The 19,827-nt window shown below is 46.9% G+C and overlaps 1 protein-coding gene across 2 annotated transcripts in view; it reads right to left on the reverse strand.

Moving 5' to 3' along the window:
* The window catches only part of LOC143997799 (uncharacterized), a 60,047-nt gene extending 46,220 nt beyond the window's left edge, over positions 1-13,827 (reverse strand). The window contains exon 1 of one of the 2 annotated variants that reach the window (XM_077493605.1): positions 13,625-13,827. In XM_077493605.1, the coding sequence (XP_077349731.1) occupies positions 13,625-13,723 (99 nt within the window). In that variant the 5' untranslated portion in view covers positions 13,724-13,827. The remainder of the gene's footprint in view (positions 1-13,624) is intronic. The other variant, XM_077493604.1, reaches the window with a different exon arrangement.
* Between the last annotated feature and the right edge of the window lie 6,000 nt (positions 13,828-19,827).

Here is a 19,827-nt window from a genome sequence, read left to right on the forward strand (position 1 = left end):
GAGCGGAATTTTCTCCAGGCAGGAAAAGTCCGTTCATTTAAAAAGTACGGCGGACTAACACACACGGCCGGATTGTCCACCGAAATGCGAGTCCGACAGACAGATTGATGTGCAAAACTACTTTCTAAGTCCGCCGGACTTTTGGGTAAAAAATGTCCGCCGGAGCCTACACACGGGGGGATTGTCCGCTGGACTTTTCCACCGGATTGTTTGATCGTGTGTACGAGGCATAACTCATTATACCTTTGCCTTACAGGGTGTGGTGTGTGGGGTTTTTTTTATTTATTTTTTCCTGCCTTTACTTCCTCTTTAAATGCTAATAGTTGCAGAGTTTAGACCAAAAAAGCTATTTTTAGGTACTTTTTTGCAGTGCCAGTAAAAAAGTGGAGCCGTTTTGTAAATTTTGGCATCTTGCCAGTAAATTACAATGGGGGGGGGGGGGGGGGGGGGTTGGCAACACTGTCTGCAAGCCAATCCCGAACATTCTTGTACCCATAAAATAGGCTTAGAATGCTGTGCCACATGTAAGACTCTCACAGACAGGCATAAACCTCAGCACAATAACTCCTCCAAGACTTCTGATTTGTGGACTGAATGGGGGAAAAATGGATTCCTCTATCCACACAAATTAGGTGGATGGAGGTATTCCTGCTCTCCTTAGGGGGAGGGGGCCAAAGGATCTGGCCATTTCTGATTGGTGCTCTGCGTGGGGAATCAACAGAACGCCCGACTCTGTGGAGGGGGCAGGACAGGGGGGTGCGGTAGTACAGTGTTCCCTCTGCCCAGGACAGTTAGCCACAGTTTGTTGTGAATAAAATGTGTCCGGGTTTCATGTGTTTTAAACCCGGACACATGGTTCAAAACTCGGACTGTCCGGTCGAGTCCTGGCCAGGTGGCAACCCCATCCTCAACCATAATCTACGAATGTTGATGGTCAGAAACTGTTGTGTGGAGAGGTAGTTGGCCTCGCAGCCCATGACACTGTTTGACACACCTCCAGACTTTTTGAGATGGGAATGAGTGACACCTATTAGCAAAATGATGTAGGCATAGGACACACCCCCCGCCACGCCCTCTTAACCACTTGCTTACTGGGCACTTAAACCCCCCTCAGTCCCAGACCAATTTTCAGCTTTCAGCGCTGATGCACTTTGAATGACAATTACACGGGCATACAACACTGTACCCAAATGAAATTTTTATCATTTTTTTCCCACAAATAGAGCTTTCTTTTGGTGGTATTTAGTTACAGCTCGGAGTTTTATTTTTTGCTAAACAAACAAAAAAAGATGCAAAAAAAAAAAAAAAATCACGTTTTAATAGTTTGTTATAAAATTTTGCAAACGGGTCATTTTTCTCCTTCATTAAAGTGCGCTGATTAGGCGGCACTGATGGGCTGCATTGGTGGGCACTGATGGGCTGCATTGGTGGGCACTGATGGGCTGCACTGGTGGGCACTGATAGGCATAGTTAAGGCGGCACTAATAGGCACAGATAAGGCGGCACCGATGGGCACAGATAAGGTGGCACTGATGGGCAAAGATGGGCACAGATAAGATGGCACGGATGGGTGGCACGGATAAGTGGCACGGATGGGTGGCACGGATGGGCACTGATAGGTACCACAGATAGATGGGACTGATGGGCACTGATAGGTGGCACTGATAGGTGGCTCTGATAGGTGGCACTGCTGGGCACTGATGGGCGGCACTGCTGGGCACTGATGGGCGGCACTGCTGGGCACTGATGGGCGGCACTGGGGTGCAGCACCTTTGAGGCAGATTTTGGGTGGCACTGTGGGTGGCACTGCTGGGTGGCACTGTGGGTGGCACTGTGGGCACTGCTGGGTGGCACTGTGGGCACTGCTGGGTGGCACTGTGGGCACTATGGGCACTGCTGGGTGGCACTGACAGGGGGGCACTTACTTTATTTCAGGATGGCACTGCGGGTGGCAGGTGGGCACTGGCAGGGGGCAGGTGTCCGCTGGAATTGCTGGCCGTGATCGGGACTGATGTCCCGAACACGGCCGCCGGCGATCGGCTTTTTTTTTTTCTCCTCGCGCTGTCAGCGCGAGGAGGAATACTAGCCGATTACCGGCTCCGTTTTATCACATGATCAGCTGTCATTGGCTGACAGCTGATCACGTGATAAGGGGTCGGGATCGACCCCTTACACGGATCGGTGATCAGGCGAGTCTCACGGACTCGCCGATCACAGAGCGCGCCGCGCGCGCCCCTCAGGGGGCGCGCAGGCCGCTCGTAACCGGGACGACGTCAATAGACGTAGTCCCGGCAATCTAGGTCCACGCTAATGCCGTCATTCGGCAATAGCGCGGTACCCAAGTGGTTAAAGGGGAATTTAACAAAAAAGACTGGTTAAACCCACGAGTACTTCTTCCTTTTTTTTTTCTACTACTATTCCTTTGTTCTGACTATATAGATCAGACCAAAATGAGGGAGAAATGAGGAGGAAAGAGGGACAGAGGGACATTGCTCCAAATCCGGGGACAGTCCCTCAAAATCCGGGACAGTTGGGAGCTATGCTGTTTGATCCCAGTAGCAGTGTTGGCAACTGCCCATAGATTTACGTAAAAAAAGATGGGCGCGAGCTGACCTTGCAACTGCGCATGTGCCATTCCGAAGCCGGCCGGGCTCGGGAAAGCTCGTACATGCTCAGCTTGGAGGCGCATGCGCAGTAATGTAATCGCGCCGTCCATTTTGAATAGACGGTCGGGACACTATGGCAGTCAGTGGCTCATGCAGTGTACTCCCCATAGGCAGAGAGGTCCAGAGGAGCCGAGCAGGGGTGAGGAGGAGGAGGAGAGTAAAACTGTGGGGGATACCAGAGTGAGAGGAGGACATCGCTGGGCGCCCGGAGGTGCGGGGGAGGCCGGGACAGAGTCTCGGATGTGCTCTGTCCAGTGTCCACCATAATATTACTTCTCCACATCATCAGTGTGCTGTGTCCTCCTCCTGTGCCCCTTTCACCTCTCCACAGGTCAGGGCAGCACTGCAATGCAGAAGAGCATTTGTGAGGTCAGGCATTGATGTTGGACGAGAAGGCCTGGCTCGCAGTCTCCGCCCTAAGTCATCCCAAAGGTGTTCTGTCGGGTTGAGATCAGGACTCTGTGTGCAGGCCAGACAAGTTCCTCCACCCCAAACTCACTCATCCATGTCTTTATGGAAGAATGGTCATTCCCATAGACACCCTCCTAAACCTTGTGGGTGGTCTTCCCAGAAGAGTTGAAGTCGTTATAGCTGCAAAGGGCCAACTCAATATTGAACCCTCCGGACTAAGACTTGGAAACCATTAAAGGTCATGTGTGTGTCAAGGCAGGCGTCCCAATACTTTTGGCAACATAATGTATATGGACATTTTTAGTTGTGTCTATAGAAGGCCTTATGATGTGGATGGAATGTTCCTGGATGCGGAGGTGGCTCTCTAACTAGGAGGTTGCCTTAGGCCTCGCCCCCCGGGGCCTCGCGGCCGCCTAATTTGCCCGTACCGCAGCCTCGATGGTTCGCTGGGACCGTGCTGCAATATGATCCATTCTCGACTGGAGACCCAGCCATGAGCTCCACTGTGCATTGCAGCTGCCCCGGCATCTCTGCAGGGCCCCCCCTTCCCCAAAGCACCCCCCCATGTTGAGGGCACGTGGCCTGGTACGGCTCAGAAGGGGGGGGGGGGCCCGCTCGCTGGCTGGAGACGTGTTCAAAATGAACAGACTTTTCTGGACAAGTCTGTTCATTTCAAAAGTCCGGTGGACTCCCGCCATAGTCCGGCGGTTTGTCCGCCGGAAAAGTCCAGTCGTGTGTGGGCAGGTCCGCTCGTTCGGCAAGTCTGGAGGACCTCCGCTGCAAAGTCCGGTGATTTGTCCGCCAGATAGTCAGATCGTGTGTACGCGGCATTACAGGGTAGAGGAGGGGGGCATGAAGAAGAGGGTGAGGGAGGGGGACAAGCAAAGAGTTCACTTGGAGTGATTTGGGGGAGAGGATATCCGTCCATTTTCTCCCCGATCCAATCCCAGCTCCATCGACCTCACCCCAATCCCATCCTAGCTCCATTCATCCCCCTATCCCATCCCGGCTCCATCTACCTCACCCCCATCCCATCCCGGCTCCATCCACCTCACCCCCATCCCATCCCGGCTCCATCCACCTCACCCCCATCCCATCCCGGCTCCATCCACCTCACCCCCATCCCATCCCGGCTCCATTCACCTCACCCCCATCCCATCCCGGCTCCATCCACCTCACCCCCATCCCATCCCGGCTCCATCCACCTCACCCCCATCCCATCCCAGCTACATTCACCTCACTCCAATCCCTTCCCGGCTCCAACCACCTCACCCCAATCCCTTCCTGGCTCCATCCACCTCACCCCAATCCCTTCCTAGCTCCATCCACCTCACCCCAATCCCTTCCCGGCTCCATCCAACTCACCCCAATCCCTTTCCAGCTCCATCCCCCTCACCCCCATCCCTTCCCGGCTCCATTGACCTCACCCCCATCCCTTCCCGGCTCCATTGACCTCACCCCCATCCCTTCCCGGCTCCATTCACCTCACCCCAATCCCTTCCCGGCTCCAACCACCTCACCCCAATCCCTTCCTGGCTCCATCCACCTCACCCCAATCCCTTCCCGACTCCATTCGCCTCACCCCAATCCCTTCCCGACTCCATTCGCCTCACCCCAATCCCTTCCCGGCTCCATTCGCCTCACCCCAATCCCTTCCCGGCTCCATCCACCTCACCCCCAGTCCACCCCGGCTCCATCTATTCCCCCAGCAGGTCTGTACTGGCCATCGGGACTACCGGGAGATTCCCGGTGGGCCGATTGGCTCAGTGGGCTGCTGGGCCGTTTGTCAGGTTGATCCATAGTGAGTAACTGCCTGGCCTGGGACTGAAGAGAAAGCGCCGCCGAGGAGGAACCAGAACATTGCTCCACAGCTCCAGGACTCCACTCCAGACAGCAGCACAGACAGGGCCAGGGTCCAGGGACAAAGAAAAGTCCATCACCTCACCAGTGCCATTCAAGTAAGCACTAAATAAGATAATCAAATGCTATACTAGATGCAGGCTGCATGGCATGTCTGTGATATCTGTAATATGCAGCATGGTGGGGGGAGGGGGGAGGTGTAAATGTACTGCCACTGTCCACGGTAATTGATTAATAATTTGTTATTTTGCACAATTGCGTATAGTTTATATACTGTTTTTGTGCGTGTTCGCAAAATTAAAGTGGGCTGGTCTGGATGAAGTTCAGTGCCAAATATTTGTCCCAGTCCAGCCCTGTCCCCCAGCACATGTCTTCTCCCCTCCCAAAGCCCCCCTAGCACATATCCTCCCCCCACCAATCAAACAGATGCTGTCTGCCACAAAGGGGGGCGGCTCTAGGCACCCCACAAGTGATTTGGATAAATGGGGCACAGTGGTGGCATTTGATGGGCACAGTGGTTGCAATAGATGTGTGGTGTGTTTTTTTTATTTGTTTTGTTTTTTAGAATTCTTCAGTTTGTTTGCACCCCCCCCCAAGAATTGTCAGCACCAACCACCACCACACCTCCCTACTTCTTGAGATGGGAATGAGAGACACCTTCTAGCAAAAGCATGTATGCATAGGACACACCCCCTGCCACGCCCCCTTAGAGGAGAATTCACCTAAAAAAAAGATTAGTACCCACAAGGGCTTTTTTTTTTTTTTAACCACTACTATTCCTTTATATTGTCTTTTGAAATTTACAGATGCAGCCATTTAGATTATGGATGAAAGGTTTAGCTCTGGGAAACACTTTTTGAAAGATAAAAAGTGCATTTTATATACAACTATAGAGATCAGACCAAAATGAGGGACAAATAAGGAGAAAGAGGGACAGAGGGACAGTCCCTCCAAATCAGTGCAGGTGGGAGCTGTTTGACCACTGATCTCTTGTATCATGTCTAACGCCTCCGGGGGGCTGGACTGGGACAAAAATGTTGCCCTGGACTTTATTCGGACCAGCCCAGGGCACAGGGCACATCAGGGCACATGGTATATCACGGTACAGGACTCAGCATGTCAGTGCACAGCACATCGGGGTACAGGGCACAGCACATCGGGGTCCATGGGGCACATTCAGGGCACATGGGACAGGGCACATCAGGACAGGGCAAATGGCACATCAGGGTACAGTATATTAAGTTAGAGTATCCCCGCGCTGTCGCCAAGGGCCTAAGCTATTTATAAGGGTAGGTTGCAGCAAACCACCGGCAGGGGTATAAACCCTAACCCCCAGATAGTAAATTTAAAAATCAAACAAATGGTGTTGCGCTACCTGAGCTAAATACAATTCAAGTGCCTTATACTTGTGTAAATAGTGGCAGTATTATTGAGTGAAAAAAAATATATAAGTAATACGCTACCTACAAAACGTAAGACTAAGCTATCCTAGATTGAAATGAAAGTGCCTTGTGCTTGTATGAAAAATAATAATGTGCGCATGCGCGAGGCTCTGCATGGAGGACGTGTTCCACTAGAGCTCCGCACTCCCCACCACAACACCGGACTATTATTGCGGGTTTGAGCCACCCTGCAGCCCCGCTTTTTCGACATATTACCTCCGGAAAGCTCACTGACCGCTACGGTATGGTCCTGACAGGTCAGCGAGGCAAGAACAAGCCTAAGCCGATCAAAGAAGCCTTAGCCCGCGCCTCGTCCAAGATGGCGGCGAAGGCCCTAGCTCTGCAACGTGCTGCTTCCCCTGACGGTACAGGCCACACAGATAGCGATGAGGAGGATGACCACGATGAAGGCCCCCCCGCTATTCCACCCTCTTGATTATCTCAGGCGGACTTCTTATCCCTGATGGAGACCATGCTCCACAAGGCACTCAAATCCACCTCGGACCAGATCACCAATAAACTGACCAGAGAGATTAGAGAACTTGGCCAACGTACGTCGGATCTGGAAACCAGAGTTGACGATATTGAGCTCACATTACAAGAGCAGGTCCGGGAGCAAACGGCCCTGCGAGAAGAAAATACCACCCTTCTCTCTCGCCTGGAAGACGCGGAGAATAGATCCCGTCGATCAAACCTTCGCTTGCGAGGTATACCAGAAACTGTTGATGATGTCCAATCTTTTGTTACTGCTCTCTTTCAAGAACTGTCGCCTTCTATACCGATCGAACGATTGGAATTCGATCGGATACATAGGGCCCTCACCCGGAGACAGCCTGATGGCCCTCCGCGGGACATCATCATTAAACTCCACTTCTTTCGTACGAAGGAACAATTACTGGCTGCTGCACGTACGAAGGACAATCTTATCTTTCAAGAACATACTTATCAACTCTTCTCAGATCTGGCCCCTCAAACGATCGCAAAACGCCGCGCGATGAAACCACAGCTACAGATTCTGCAACAGCATCAGGTGAAATATACGTGGCGATTCCCCTTCGCTTTGCAGTTCTCGTTTCAAGGGCAGCAACACAACTGTACCTCACCTGAAGCCCTCCAGAGTCTCATGGAATCCCTTCGTTTGGTTGCTCCACCCCAACCTTCTGAGGTGGCCTTACCTCGAACCCCAGCCCGGTTCTCCAATCACCCCATTGTACTGAGTGCTACCGGAGGTATCCTGGTGTAAGGACCGAACACGTTCGTATCTTTTTTCTTTTTCTGCCTAACTCCTCCACCAGGGCTTAAGGAGACTGTTCCGTGTTGGGCTTTCCCCCTTTTCTTTATATGTTTTGGGGGGGGGCCCACGCAGTCTCCTATCACCCTCTAGGGTTGCACAGGCTCGAACCCTGTTATTCCTGAACTTTTCTTTTTTTTTATTATTACTGTTTTTTTTTTATATATATATAGACTTTTTTTTGTGTGTTATGGTTAGCCACATTTTGTGCTGTTCCTGTTACACGAACACTGTTATGCGATCTAAATGACTTGCTCCTTTGCTTTGTATGCGATTACTTTTGCACTCACAGTAAATCTGTCTGTAGGAGTACTTAACTAGTCATGCTATGGTTCATAGTTTACTACTACTGGCTGACCTAATGTGATACTCCATTGCTATATAAAGACCTCTTGGATCTGTTTTCAATAGATTCCGGTTGTGGCGGGGAACTGTCATTGCTTCCCCCTAGTAAGGTATGCAGACCCTCCAGTTGGCTGGCTGGCTGGGGAGTTTGCACACTATTTGGTCGGGCAACAGATTTCTGTTTTCCCCACCACGAGTTTTCCGTGTCTTTGCCTTACAAATTTCGTTTCTCTATCTCTATTTCTCCATTCTTTTTCCCTCCTTCCCTTCCTTCCCCTTTGGTCGTGTGTCGGTGGGACGGCGGGGTCCTGGGGACGCCCTTTAATATCTTTTAAATACCCTCCCGATGACCCCCATAAACATTGTTTCGCTAAATGTTAAGGGATTAAACTCCCCTAACAAGCGGGTCAAGGCCTTCAAAACGTTTGTGTCCCTGAAGGCAGGCATAGTAGCCCTTCAGGAAACCCATTTTTCCTCTAACGCAACCCCCAAATACTTTAATTCCCGATATCCCCAGGTTTTTACCGCATCTGCAGCCACGAAACAGCGTGGTGTACTGATAGCTATTCACCATACCCTCCCCTTCTCGGTACTCACAGAAATTAAAGACCCTGAGGGACGATATATTATTCTAGTAGGCCTACTTCAGGATGTAGAAACTACATTGGTCTCCTATTATGCCCCCAATAACAACCCCATCCCCTTTTTTTCACATCTGCTCCAGGTCTTACGGACCCACTGTAAGGGCACTCTGCTTTTATGTGGGGATTCCTATCTAGTTCTGCAACCCCATCTGGATAAATCCCCATATGCCCCTGAACAGTACGCTCTGTCCCTACGGTTTCGGAAACTACTACAACAAGCCTCCCTACTTGATTCTTGGCGTGAATGTCACCCGTCCAAGAAAAACTACACTTTTTATTCCTATCCTCATAACTCCTTTTCCAGAATTGACCATATCTTCCTGTCAGTTGCTTCATCCCCAATTCTGATTGATTCCTCTATTCACCCCATATCGTGGTCGGACCACTGCGCAGTAATAACTTCTATATCCTCTCTGATTCCGCAATCCCGAGATCGCTCATGGTGCATTAACGAAGCTCACCTCACCAACCAGTCTTTCCTTCTAGACATACAAGTTGCCCTTAAAGATTATATAAAAAATAATTCTACCCCTGAAATCTCTCCTACTCTACTCTGGGAAGCACATAAGCCAGTAATTAGAGGCACCTGTATTTCGGTATCCACACATCTTAAGAAAATTAAAACACTCCGCCTGGCTGGGTTAGAGCAGAAATTTCATCAAGCCTTTCTACAGTTCCAGTCCTCCCCAACGGATCATAACCGAGTGATGATGGAAAAATCCAGAGTTGAGTTGGATCTGCTGCTGGCTGAGTCGGCTGACAAGGCTATCCGTAGATCCAATCACACACTCTATATGAAGGCTAATAAGCTGGATACACTATTGGCTATGCGCCTTAGACGCCCTGACAGAGCCCAAGCCCCCATTAGACTTAAAATAGGTAAGAACATATACACGAGCAACCCCGTTAAAGTACTCCGGGAATTCCGTGGTCGCCTTGAAACCCTATATAAAGCCAAATCTACTTTCTCTCAACGGACGGCTGACCAACTATTTCAAGATCTCTCCTTGCCATCTATGACTGACACTGATAGGGAGTCTCTGGAAGCGCCCATTACAACAGAAGAAATACTTGCAGCTATCAAGACCCTTAAACCGCATAAGAGACCTGGCCCAGATGGGCTGTCTGCCACATATTATAAGAAATTTGCCCCCATCCTGACCCCTCTCCTTTGTAGATCCTTTAATGCCCTTCTACTGAATCGGACGTTTGGTCGTGACACCCTAACAGCCATAATAGCCATGATTCCCAAACCTAACACTGATAACTCCTTATGGTCTAACTACCGACCTATTTCCTTGCTGAACTTGGACATTAAACTCCTAGCCAAAATCTTAGCCCTTCGCCTTAACCCGATAATTGGTAAATTGGTCAATAAAGACCAGGTAGGCTTTATGCCTCGACGCCAGGCTAGTGATAATGTTAGACGGGTAATTTTACTCCAACACCTAGCTAGGTCCCGTAAAATTCCGATGCACCTATTATCTCTTGATATAAGAAAAGCATTTGACACGGTGTCCTGGCCCTACCTAGATTATATTCTCAAACGCTGGGGGTTCGGCCCTCATTTTCTTCAGTGGGTGAATGCCCTTTATAATCAACCACAAGCCTATATTAAATATTCGGGTTTCCGTTCAGATGCTTTTCCCATAGAAAGAGGAACAAGACAGGGCTGCCCCCTTTCCCCCCTTATTTTTGCTTTGACTATTGAACCTCTCGCTGCCCTAATCAGAAGCTCCCCTGATATAAAAGGACTCGAAGTAGCATCCACCTCTCACAAAATATGTTTATTTGCCGATGACGCCCTCCTTTTCGTGACCTCCCCCCGTACAACCCTCCCGAACCTTATTTCTATTCTAGATAAATTTGCAATCATCTCGGGCCTCAAAGTAAATCAACTGAAATCTAAAGCACTAAATGTGTCCCTCTCCCCCTCAGAATTGGCACATGTACAAAGTAACTTCCCCTTTACTTGGTCCACTTCTACACTCACATACTTGGGAATTAAATTGACCGGAGATCCCTCCAAACTTTTTCGTGCTAACTATATTCCCATGCTATCGCACCTTACCTCTTTGTTAGAAACCTGGAAACCCCTCTGTGTCTCCTGGATAGGTAGAATTGCGGCCGTTAAGATGACCCTACTGCCTAAACTCCTCTACCTTTACAGGGTTCTCCCCATCCCAGTCCCGTCCTACTTCCACCGTGTTATACAGTCTCGGGTGTTCAGGTACATTTGGGGCTCAACTAAACCCAGGGTTCCGAGATCTATTCTTCTCCGGGATAGAAGTAGGGGAGGCCTTGGTATACCTAACTTTGCTCGTTATTATCAAGCTGCCCAGTTGGCTCAGGTGACCCTGTTTCATGCTACTACGGAAATACCCCTATGGGTCAGTTTGGAAGCGATAGAGGTATTTCCTTTACTGATGCACAACCTATTATGGCTCCCACCTTCGACACGTAGCTCTATAACTAATCCTGTCACGAAGCACTCTCTAAAAATTTGGGACAGATTGCGTGGTCCCTTTGGGCTGGCCTCTCGGCATACCCCCTTACTCTCTTTCTTCGGCCACCCCCGTTTTCACCCAGCTATGGCGGAGCCTGGGTCATTTATTCTATGGTCCCAAGCTGGTCTCTGTCGAATACTTGATGTTGTTACTGATACCTCGCTTAGATCTTTCTCAGCCTTTCAGACCCAACATGGCTTACCTCCCTCTGAATTCTACCGTTACCTCCAAATAGCCCACTTTGTTAAATCAATAATTGGATCCGCCACATTTCTCACCAATATGTCTTTTTTCGAGAAAACTTGCTCCTCAGACCCTCATGCCCCGGGTACTATCTCAGCTATATATGCCTACCTAAACAACTCCTCTACTACCCTTCCCTCCTATGCTGCGCAGTGGTCCAAGGACCTACACCTGTCCCTTGATACGGAAAGCTGGTCCCATGTGTGGGCTATGACTAAATTGTCTACTCAAAACTAAACTAAACTAAAAATGAATGAGCGTTCCGCTCGTGTTGCGAACGTCACTTCTGGTATCCTGGTTCCTCCAATGCCTGCAAGTCGTTGGAATTGGAGGAACCAGGATACCGGAAGTGACGTTCGCAACACGAGCGGAACGCTCGTTTGTTTTTAAGCTGTGTTTTTACTACATGTTTGTGAGTACCTTTTCAATATATCTTTGCAATAAAATTTATGAACGTACTTCACCATCGGAGCACACCTCTTTCTTTCCTATGAGACCTCTGTGGATGATATTGAAGCCTAAGATCCATATGGAAATTATCTGAAAGGGAAAACCCAGCTGAGGGGGCCAATATCCGTCTACCAGGAATTAGGGTGCAATCCCTGGACCCTGTTGCTTGCTTGTTTTGCTGTTTACCTTACAGCAGTAAGGTAAGGGGCCACTCTACCTGGTGTGCCGTGTACACTGGAGACACAGGAATCACTAAACACGGTTGCTGGCACCTGTTTCTAAGAAGCACTGAATAAGTCACTGGTCACTTTATTCATTCCGGCTCACATATAGACTGTTTTATTGCATTTTCCCTACTAAGAAGATCACTGAATTAACAATCACTGGTCACTATATTTTATTTATTTGCACCAAAGACTCTATTACATAACTTTTGTGTTTAAGCATGTATTGTGTGTCACACGTTTTAATATAAGGAAAAATATTTTATGGAATGTTTTTCTCCCCTTTGGAGATATTCATGTTTATTTAAAGCACATGATACCTTCAGTTTATGATTTGTAACACACTGGATATCCCTGTTTACTGATTTGTTGGAGAAACTTTATAATTTTTGATTTGCATAGATTTTTATCACATATTTATATATCACTTAAGAAGAAGGAGACACTGCTGTGAGCGGGTCACTCACGTAACATTATTATTTTCCATACAAGCACAAGGCACTTTCATTTCAATCTAGGATCGCTTAGTCTTACGTTTTGTAGGTAGCGTATTACTTATATATTTTTTTCACTCAATAATACTGCCACTATTTACACAAGTATAAGGCACTTGAATTGTATTTAGCTCAGGTAGCGCAACACCATTTGTTTGATTTTTAAACATCAGGGTACAGGACTCGGCACATCAGGGCACAGCACATCGGGGTCCATGGGGCACATGAGAGTCCATTGGGCACATGAGGGTCCATGGGGCACATGGAGCACATCAGGCCAGGGCACATCAGGCCAGGGCACATCAGGGTACAGGACTCAGCACATCAGGGCACAGCACATCGGGGCACAGGACACAGCATATCAGGGTACAGGGTTCAGGGCACAGCACATCAGGGTACTGAGCCCAGCACATGGGGGCATATATGGGGCACATTAAGGGCACATTCACGGTACATATGGCATTTCAGAGTACATTAAGGGAACATGAGACACATCAGAGCACATGGGGCACATTTCGGGCACATGGGGTACAGTGTTTACTTGTCGTTTTCTTCCAATGCAGAGTAGCGCAGGAAGCGTCTGTAATAAGTTCTCTCTCATGTCAGGCAGCGCTGAAACCGGCCCACTGAGCCATCGGCCCACCGGGAAAGTCCCGGTAGTCCCGATGGCCAGTACGTGCCTGGTAGCCTCTGACCATCTCTTGTATCATCTGCACTCTCTGACCATCTCCTATATCATGTCTGCAGTCTCTGATCATCTCCTGTACTATGTCTGCAGTCTCTGACCATCTCCTGTACTATGTCTGCAGTCTCTGACCATCTCCTGTATTATGTCTGCAGTCTCTGACCATCTCCTGTACTATGTCTACAACTCTCTCACTCTGCGGAAGGTGCTCCAGAGCCCGCTCCATATTAGAGTTTCCATTTTAAATGCAAGTTGGAACTCATGTCTCTAAGAAGGCCTCACAAAGCCTAGAGCCGCCTCCTGCCTGGATCTGTGGAGCCCTCACACCGTACAACCCCCCCCCCCCGCCCCCGGTAACTTACCTCTCCTCCATCCTGTCCAGTCCTCATCCGATCGCCATTAGATGGGGTCACCAGCAGCCCACAGACCACGAGAACCCCCAAGATCAGCAGAGTCCTCATCACTGCACCGCACCCCGATCCTCACTACAGCAACAAGACAGAAAGACGTTCGATGTGTGACCTCCACCCTCCGTATACCTCTCAGTGCTCATAGCAGTTCTTATATACCACCTCCCCCCCCCCCTCTTACTGGGACTTGCCAGCTGTGGGATCCAAACCTACAGATGAGGCAACACATCCTTCCCTATTCCACTGCAACCTCCTCATCTTCTTCTGTTTTTATTTTTTTATTATTATTTATTTATTTTTACACTGTTGCTTTTTTTTTCTTTTTACTTACTGTTATTTGAATGTTATTTACCATCTAAGACCACTTATGGGTAAGGCTCGGTTCACACGGTACGCGGCACGACTTGCAGCGCCGCGACCTGCCGTGACCTGCCGCGACCTGCACACGATCAGCCGCGACTTGCAAAACAACTTCTGTATAGAAGTCAATGCAAGTCGCCCGAAGTCACCGCAAAAGTAGTACAGGAACCTTTTTTCTAAGTCGGAGCGACTTGAGTCGCTCCTATTAGAACGGTTCTGTAGTACAGAACGGGGGGCGACTTGTCAGGCGGCGAAGTCGCCTGGACAAGTCGCCCCTGTGTGAACCGAGCCTAAGCCATAAACATAGGATATTTTTCAATTGAACACACAACCATCTCCATCCAACCTCGCTGTCTGTGTTGCAGGTACGTCTGCGCTCCCTTTCCCTCTGTCTCACATTTTTAGTCTGTGTGACTTTCCGTGGGTTGGTTTGGGGGGGGGCGTTCCCTACGTCTTGGACAGATTACCACCTGGAAACTACCCCTCCTACAGGTTTTTAATGGACTCTGGTTATGCAATATATTTCAATTTGAAGGGATGAAAACTTTTTGATCAAACAATGGCTAAACCAATTGAAGGATTTGCCCATGCATGTCCACTTCTTCATTTTAGAATGCCAAAACCTTGATATGTTTTGTGACATTGGATGTCTTCATCCCCCTGAGGAATATCAGAACGATATACAGCTGAAACGCGTTGGGGCTCTTCTGTGAGCAATAGAATTTAGTGTTAAGAAACTCTCTTTTGCTATTTGCAGTATTGACGTCTCATGTTTGGATAGCATGTGTTACCGGCCTCAAAATGTGAATTAAGAGAGCCGATGATTGTAGACGCGATGAGATAAGGTGATCAGCTTGGCGTGGACTGCAAAGAATCACACAAACAACATGAGATATGACCACTGACTTTATGGCTGGAAGTAGTTTAATTTTTACATAACAATACATCTTTTACATTTTTATAGTCACATGTTTATAAACATTAACAATATATATAATACCGATTTTAACTAAAGTATTTTAAAACGTAGTTACAACAATGAACATTACTAAATTTAATAACATATATATCCCTGTTATTCAGTGTTATAGATAATTATCTTTATCTCTCTGGTACACTTTAAGTGTGCAATAATCATACTGTGCATTGCTTTAATACAAATATTATCATGGTGGTACTCTTTTTTAACCACTAGATGGTGCACATTGCATGTCTGTATGATGCAATACATAAGCTTTACATACAATAGTTTTTTTCTATATTAAATAACAGAAAACACGTGCTTCTATAAATCTATGCAATTTCCAATAAATCAGGTTTAAATATACCTATTTAGAAAGGTTTAGTGTTTATCATAGACATTTGTTCTGACTAATGCAGTATTTTCATGTTCTTATGCACTTTTCACTTGTTTCTGACACATGCTGTTCTAAACTTCTAATTACAGCAAAACTATAGCATAAAATCTGCTGAGACTTTTTCTGCATCTGCTGAAGATGTTTAGGAATCTTTCTATCACAGGTTAATACAGATTAGGAACAATTTAGAGTACATACCTGCAAAGAATCACACAAACAGCATGAGATATGACCACTGACTTTATGGCTGGAAGTAGTTTAATTTCCAGTCACATGGTGTGTGGCCTTATATAGACTCTGTTTGTGTACCTTCTCTGCCATCTACTGGTTATTAATAGAATAGAAGGGATATGTTTAGAAATATAAAAAAAAATGAATATGTACTTTGCTTTGGGGTGTCTGTTTTGTGACCATATAAACCCCAGTCCGTCACACTCTCCCCTCCTTCAGTTAATGGCTCCCGACATTAAACTCAATAGGTATCTGAACACTATTTAGTGATTTAAGTAACCCAAATAGGTACTTGTTGCCACCAAGGAGCTACGTTAACTACCTGGCATGTCCTGGGAGTAGCTAGCATTGTAGGAGTTTGTATGGTGTGAATCTGACTTGGTATGTATCTTGGCTGACCCAGTGTGTCATATGTAAAGATCTCTTTAGGCTTAACTTGTCTGGTAGATCTTCTGACAGGAGTTGAGTCTTCTCCATCAACATCATTTTCCATTTGCATATCTTGGTTCACAGGTAAGTTTTGACTTAATGAGAGTAATTCTGCAGTGTCTAGTCCCACCATATCTGTAGCCCAGATTTGGTCGCCAACTACTGTTCCATCATTTTGTTCTTGTTCAACATTGGGTGTGGTAGTTGTAGGATAGAACTCTTCAGCAGAAACTCTTAATGGGATTTTCTCTACGTTTTGAGAGTTTGGTTGAGACACAACACAATCATGACTTTCTGTAGTCTCTGGTATATAAGGATAATACCATCTTTCTTCATCTGAACATTCCTCCTCCTGGTCCACATCCATTCTGGTATCCTTTCTGTTACTTGATTGTCTTTGTTTCATCGGTACTCTTGGAATGTGTCCTTCAATTGGTAGGTCATTTACTGGTAGTAAAATATTTCTGTGCAGTGCTCGAATAGTCTTTTTACCACTTTCAGGCTGAATTTTGTACACAGGCCCATCTTTGATTCTTTCTACCACTTTGTGTACTGATTCTTCCCAGTATGAACAAAGTTTACCAGGTCCTCCTCTTTCAGAGAGATTTCGTACTAAGACCCGATCACCCGGTTGAAGAGGTGCTCCTTTTATCTTTTTGTCATAGTACTTCTTCCCTTTAGCAGATGATTTTTTGCTATTCTCGGATGCGATTTTGTAAGCTTCTTGCATTCTAGATGCCCATTTCTGAGTAAATGTTGGTTGACTTTCTGATTCCTTTTCCAAATTTAGGTTGAGCATTAGGTCAATTGGCAAACGAGGAGATCTTCCATACAATAGAAAGAATGGCGAGTATCCTGTGGCTTCATGCCTGGTGCAATTATATGCATGAACCATATGTGGAAGATGTTCTTTCCAATCTGACTTTTTCTCTTCCTCTAAGGTGCGAAGCATCTGTAACAAAGTACGGTTCAGTCTCTCCACTGGGTTACCCTGTGGATGGTATGGTGTAGTTCTTGAATGAGAAATCCCTGCCAATCGTTGCAATGTCTGAAATAAGTTGTTTTCAAATTCTCTTCCTTGGTCATGGTGGAGTTTCTCTGGATAGCCAAAACGTGGTATGAAATCTTGAAAGATCTTTTCTGCCGCCGTTTTTTCAGATTTGTTCTTAGTTGGATACGCTTGTGCAAAGCGTGTGAAATGGTCAACTATTACAAGTATATACTCATATCCTCCTTTGCTTTTCTCCAAGTGAAGATAATCAATGGATACTAACTCCAAAGGTGAACTGGTAGTAATCGAACCCATAGGTGCTCTTTCGGTGATATTTGGACGCTTTAGTTTGATGCAGCTGCACTTCTTCAGCACATATTCATCAATGTCTTTTTGCATAAATGGCCAGTAAAATCGTTCACGTGCTAGGTGGGTTACCTTGTCAGTACCAATGTGACCCATGTCATCATGAAGATTTCTTAAGACCAATGGTTTTAACTTTTCTGGTAGAACTAGCTGTTTTCGGGTTCCAGAGTGTCGGTAGAGGATTCCTTCATCGACTCTGAGTTTATTCCATTCATGTATCAAACGTCTTGTTTTGCTGGTCATACTCTCCTTTTCTTTGTGGTTTGGAATCCAGTCGTTCTCCTTAAGCCAGACCACTTCTCTAATGTTGGTATCGTCTTGTTGTAATGCTCTGATATTCTCCTGAGTCATTGGGCAGATTGTCTGTCCTTTCAGCAATTCTTCGGCCACATCACTTTCTGAGTGAAGAGTCAATGAAGCCACCCATAATGCCTCTTCTTCGTCAACAGCTTTGCGCCCTTGCCACATAGCTGACACAACCTCAGATGGTACAAGCTCTGTGTACTCACTCAGATTCTTCGTGAGTTCCACTGGAAATCGTGACAGTGTATCTGCGTCTGCATTCTGTTTACCTGGCCTGTACTTGATATCGAAGTGGAAATCAGCCAACTCGCCAACCCAGCGATGACCCACAGCATTCAGTCTGGCAGTACTCAATACATATGTCAATGGGTTGTTGTCTGTGTAAACGGTGAATGTTGGAGCGTAGTACAAGTAATCTCTGAATTTGTCACAGACTGCCCACTTGAGAGCTAAAAACTCAAGTTTACCAGAGTGAAGATGGTAATTGCGCTCTGCTGGAGTCAATGTTCTGGAGCCAAACCCAATAACACGAAGTTTTTCTCCTTGTCGTTGGTATAGTACAGCTCCTAGGCCTTCATTGGAAGCATCGGTGTGTAAGACGAAGGGTAAGTCAAAATCAGGGTATGCTAGAATTGGTGGATTGGTTAGCATGTCCACCAGTCTGGATACTACAGCTTGATGTTTGGGTGTCCATTGAATCAGTGTTTTAGATGGCACTTGTGCTTTGTTCCTGTTTTTCTTCATAGATTCCATCCGATTGTTTTTGGGGATGGATGTAGCAGATTCTTTCTCAGTGTTCTGCAAAAGTTCATACAGTGGTTTAGCAAGTCGAGAGAAATCTTGAATGAAGGACCTGTAGTAGCTCAGGAATCCTAACAAAGATCTGACTCCTCCCACTGTTTTTGGTTCTTTCCTTTTCAAATGTAATAACGCTTCAAGATCTTTTGGGTCAATTTTTATGCCTTCTTCTGACACCATTCGTCCAAGGTATCGAATCTGTCGTTTAAAGAGTTCACACTTCTTCGGTCTAAGTTTGATACCATGCTCACGCATTCGACTAAGCACTTGCCTAATATCATTGACATGCTCCTGAAAAGTTTTGGAGTAGCAAAGTACGTCATCCAAGTATGGAGAACAACATTTGTCTCTGATGCCCTCTAATACATTCTCCATGCATCTCTGAAAAGCTGCTGGGGCATTCGTTAATCCAAATGGAATATGGTTCCACTCCAGGAGTCCCCAGGGGGTGCTGAAAGCCGTCAGATGTCTGGAGTCTTCATGCACAAAGCCTTGATGATACGCACTACCCTGGTCCAGGATTGAGAACCACGTAAATCCTCCTAAGCTATCCAGCAGATCTTGTATTCTGGGTAGTGGATGTCTATCTGGGATAGTCTTTCGGTTTAACTCCCTAAAGTCAACACATAGTCGTAGGCTACTGTCCTTCTTTCGAACACAAACAACTGGTGATGAGTATGCGGAAGAAGATTTTGTTACCCAACCTCGGTCAAGAAGGTTTTGGATATATTCTTTCACTTCTTTGTATAGGGGTTTCGGTATTGAATTGTAGCGTTTCTGGACAGGAGTTTCATCTTTCAGATTTATCCTCAGTTTCAGGTTAGGGATGCATCCTATGTCTCCCTCATCTCGAGCAAAGACATCTGATTCATCATATAACATTTGTCTCGCTATCTCCTGTTCTTCTTCTGAGAGATCTTCCAAATTGACAGGTGGGTGCCACTTAACAGATTTGTTAGTGGGTAGCTGATTTCCAGTGTCCACTTGATTCAACTGGTTTACATGAAACACCTTTTTCTTCTGGTCAATTCCCTTTCCATCGTCTTTGTTTGGAGACAATGGTAGAATCTCAGCTGCTGGAGAAATGGTATCCAATACTGTTCTGGGTGGAAGGTAGATGTCATGTTGAGCACGGTTCAGTATAGGTATCTTCACCAGTTTAGAGAACCCATTTGGCACATCTACCACTGAAGGAAATAGTTCAAGTCCTTCCTCGACTGGATATTCGGGAAGTGGTTCAAATGACATGATTCCTCCTTTCGGCCACGCTCTAATTCTGCATTTGACTTCACAGAGCTCGCCTCCTTTAATCTGGAGTC

This window comes from Lithobates pipiens, unplaced genomic scaffold (assembly GCF_037356315.1).
Source record: "Lithobates pipiens isolate NorthernLeopardFrog02 unplaced genomic scaffold, aLitPip1_a1.2 Scaffold_19, whole genome shotgun sequence".
NCBI lineage: Eukaryota > Metazoa > Chordata > Amphibia > Anura > Ranidae > Lithobates > Lithobates pipiens.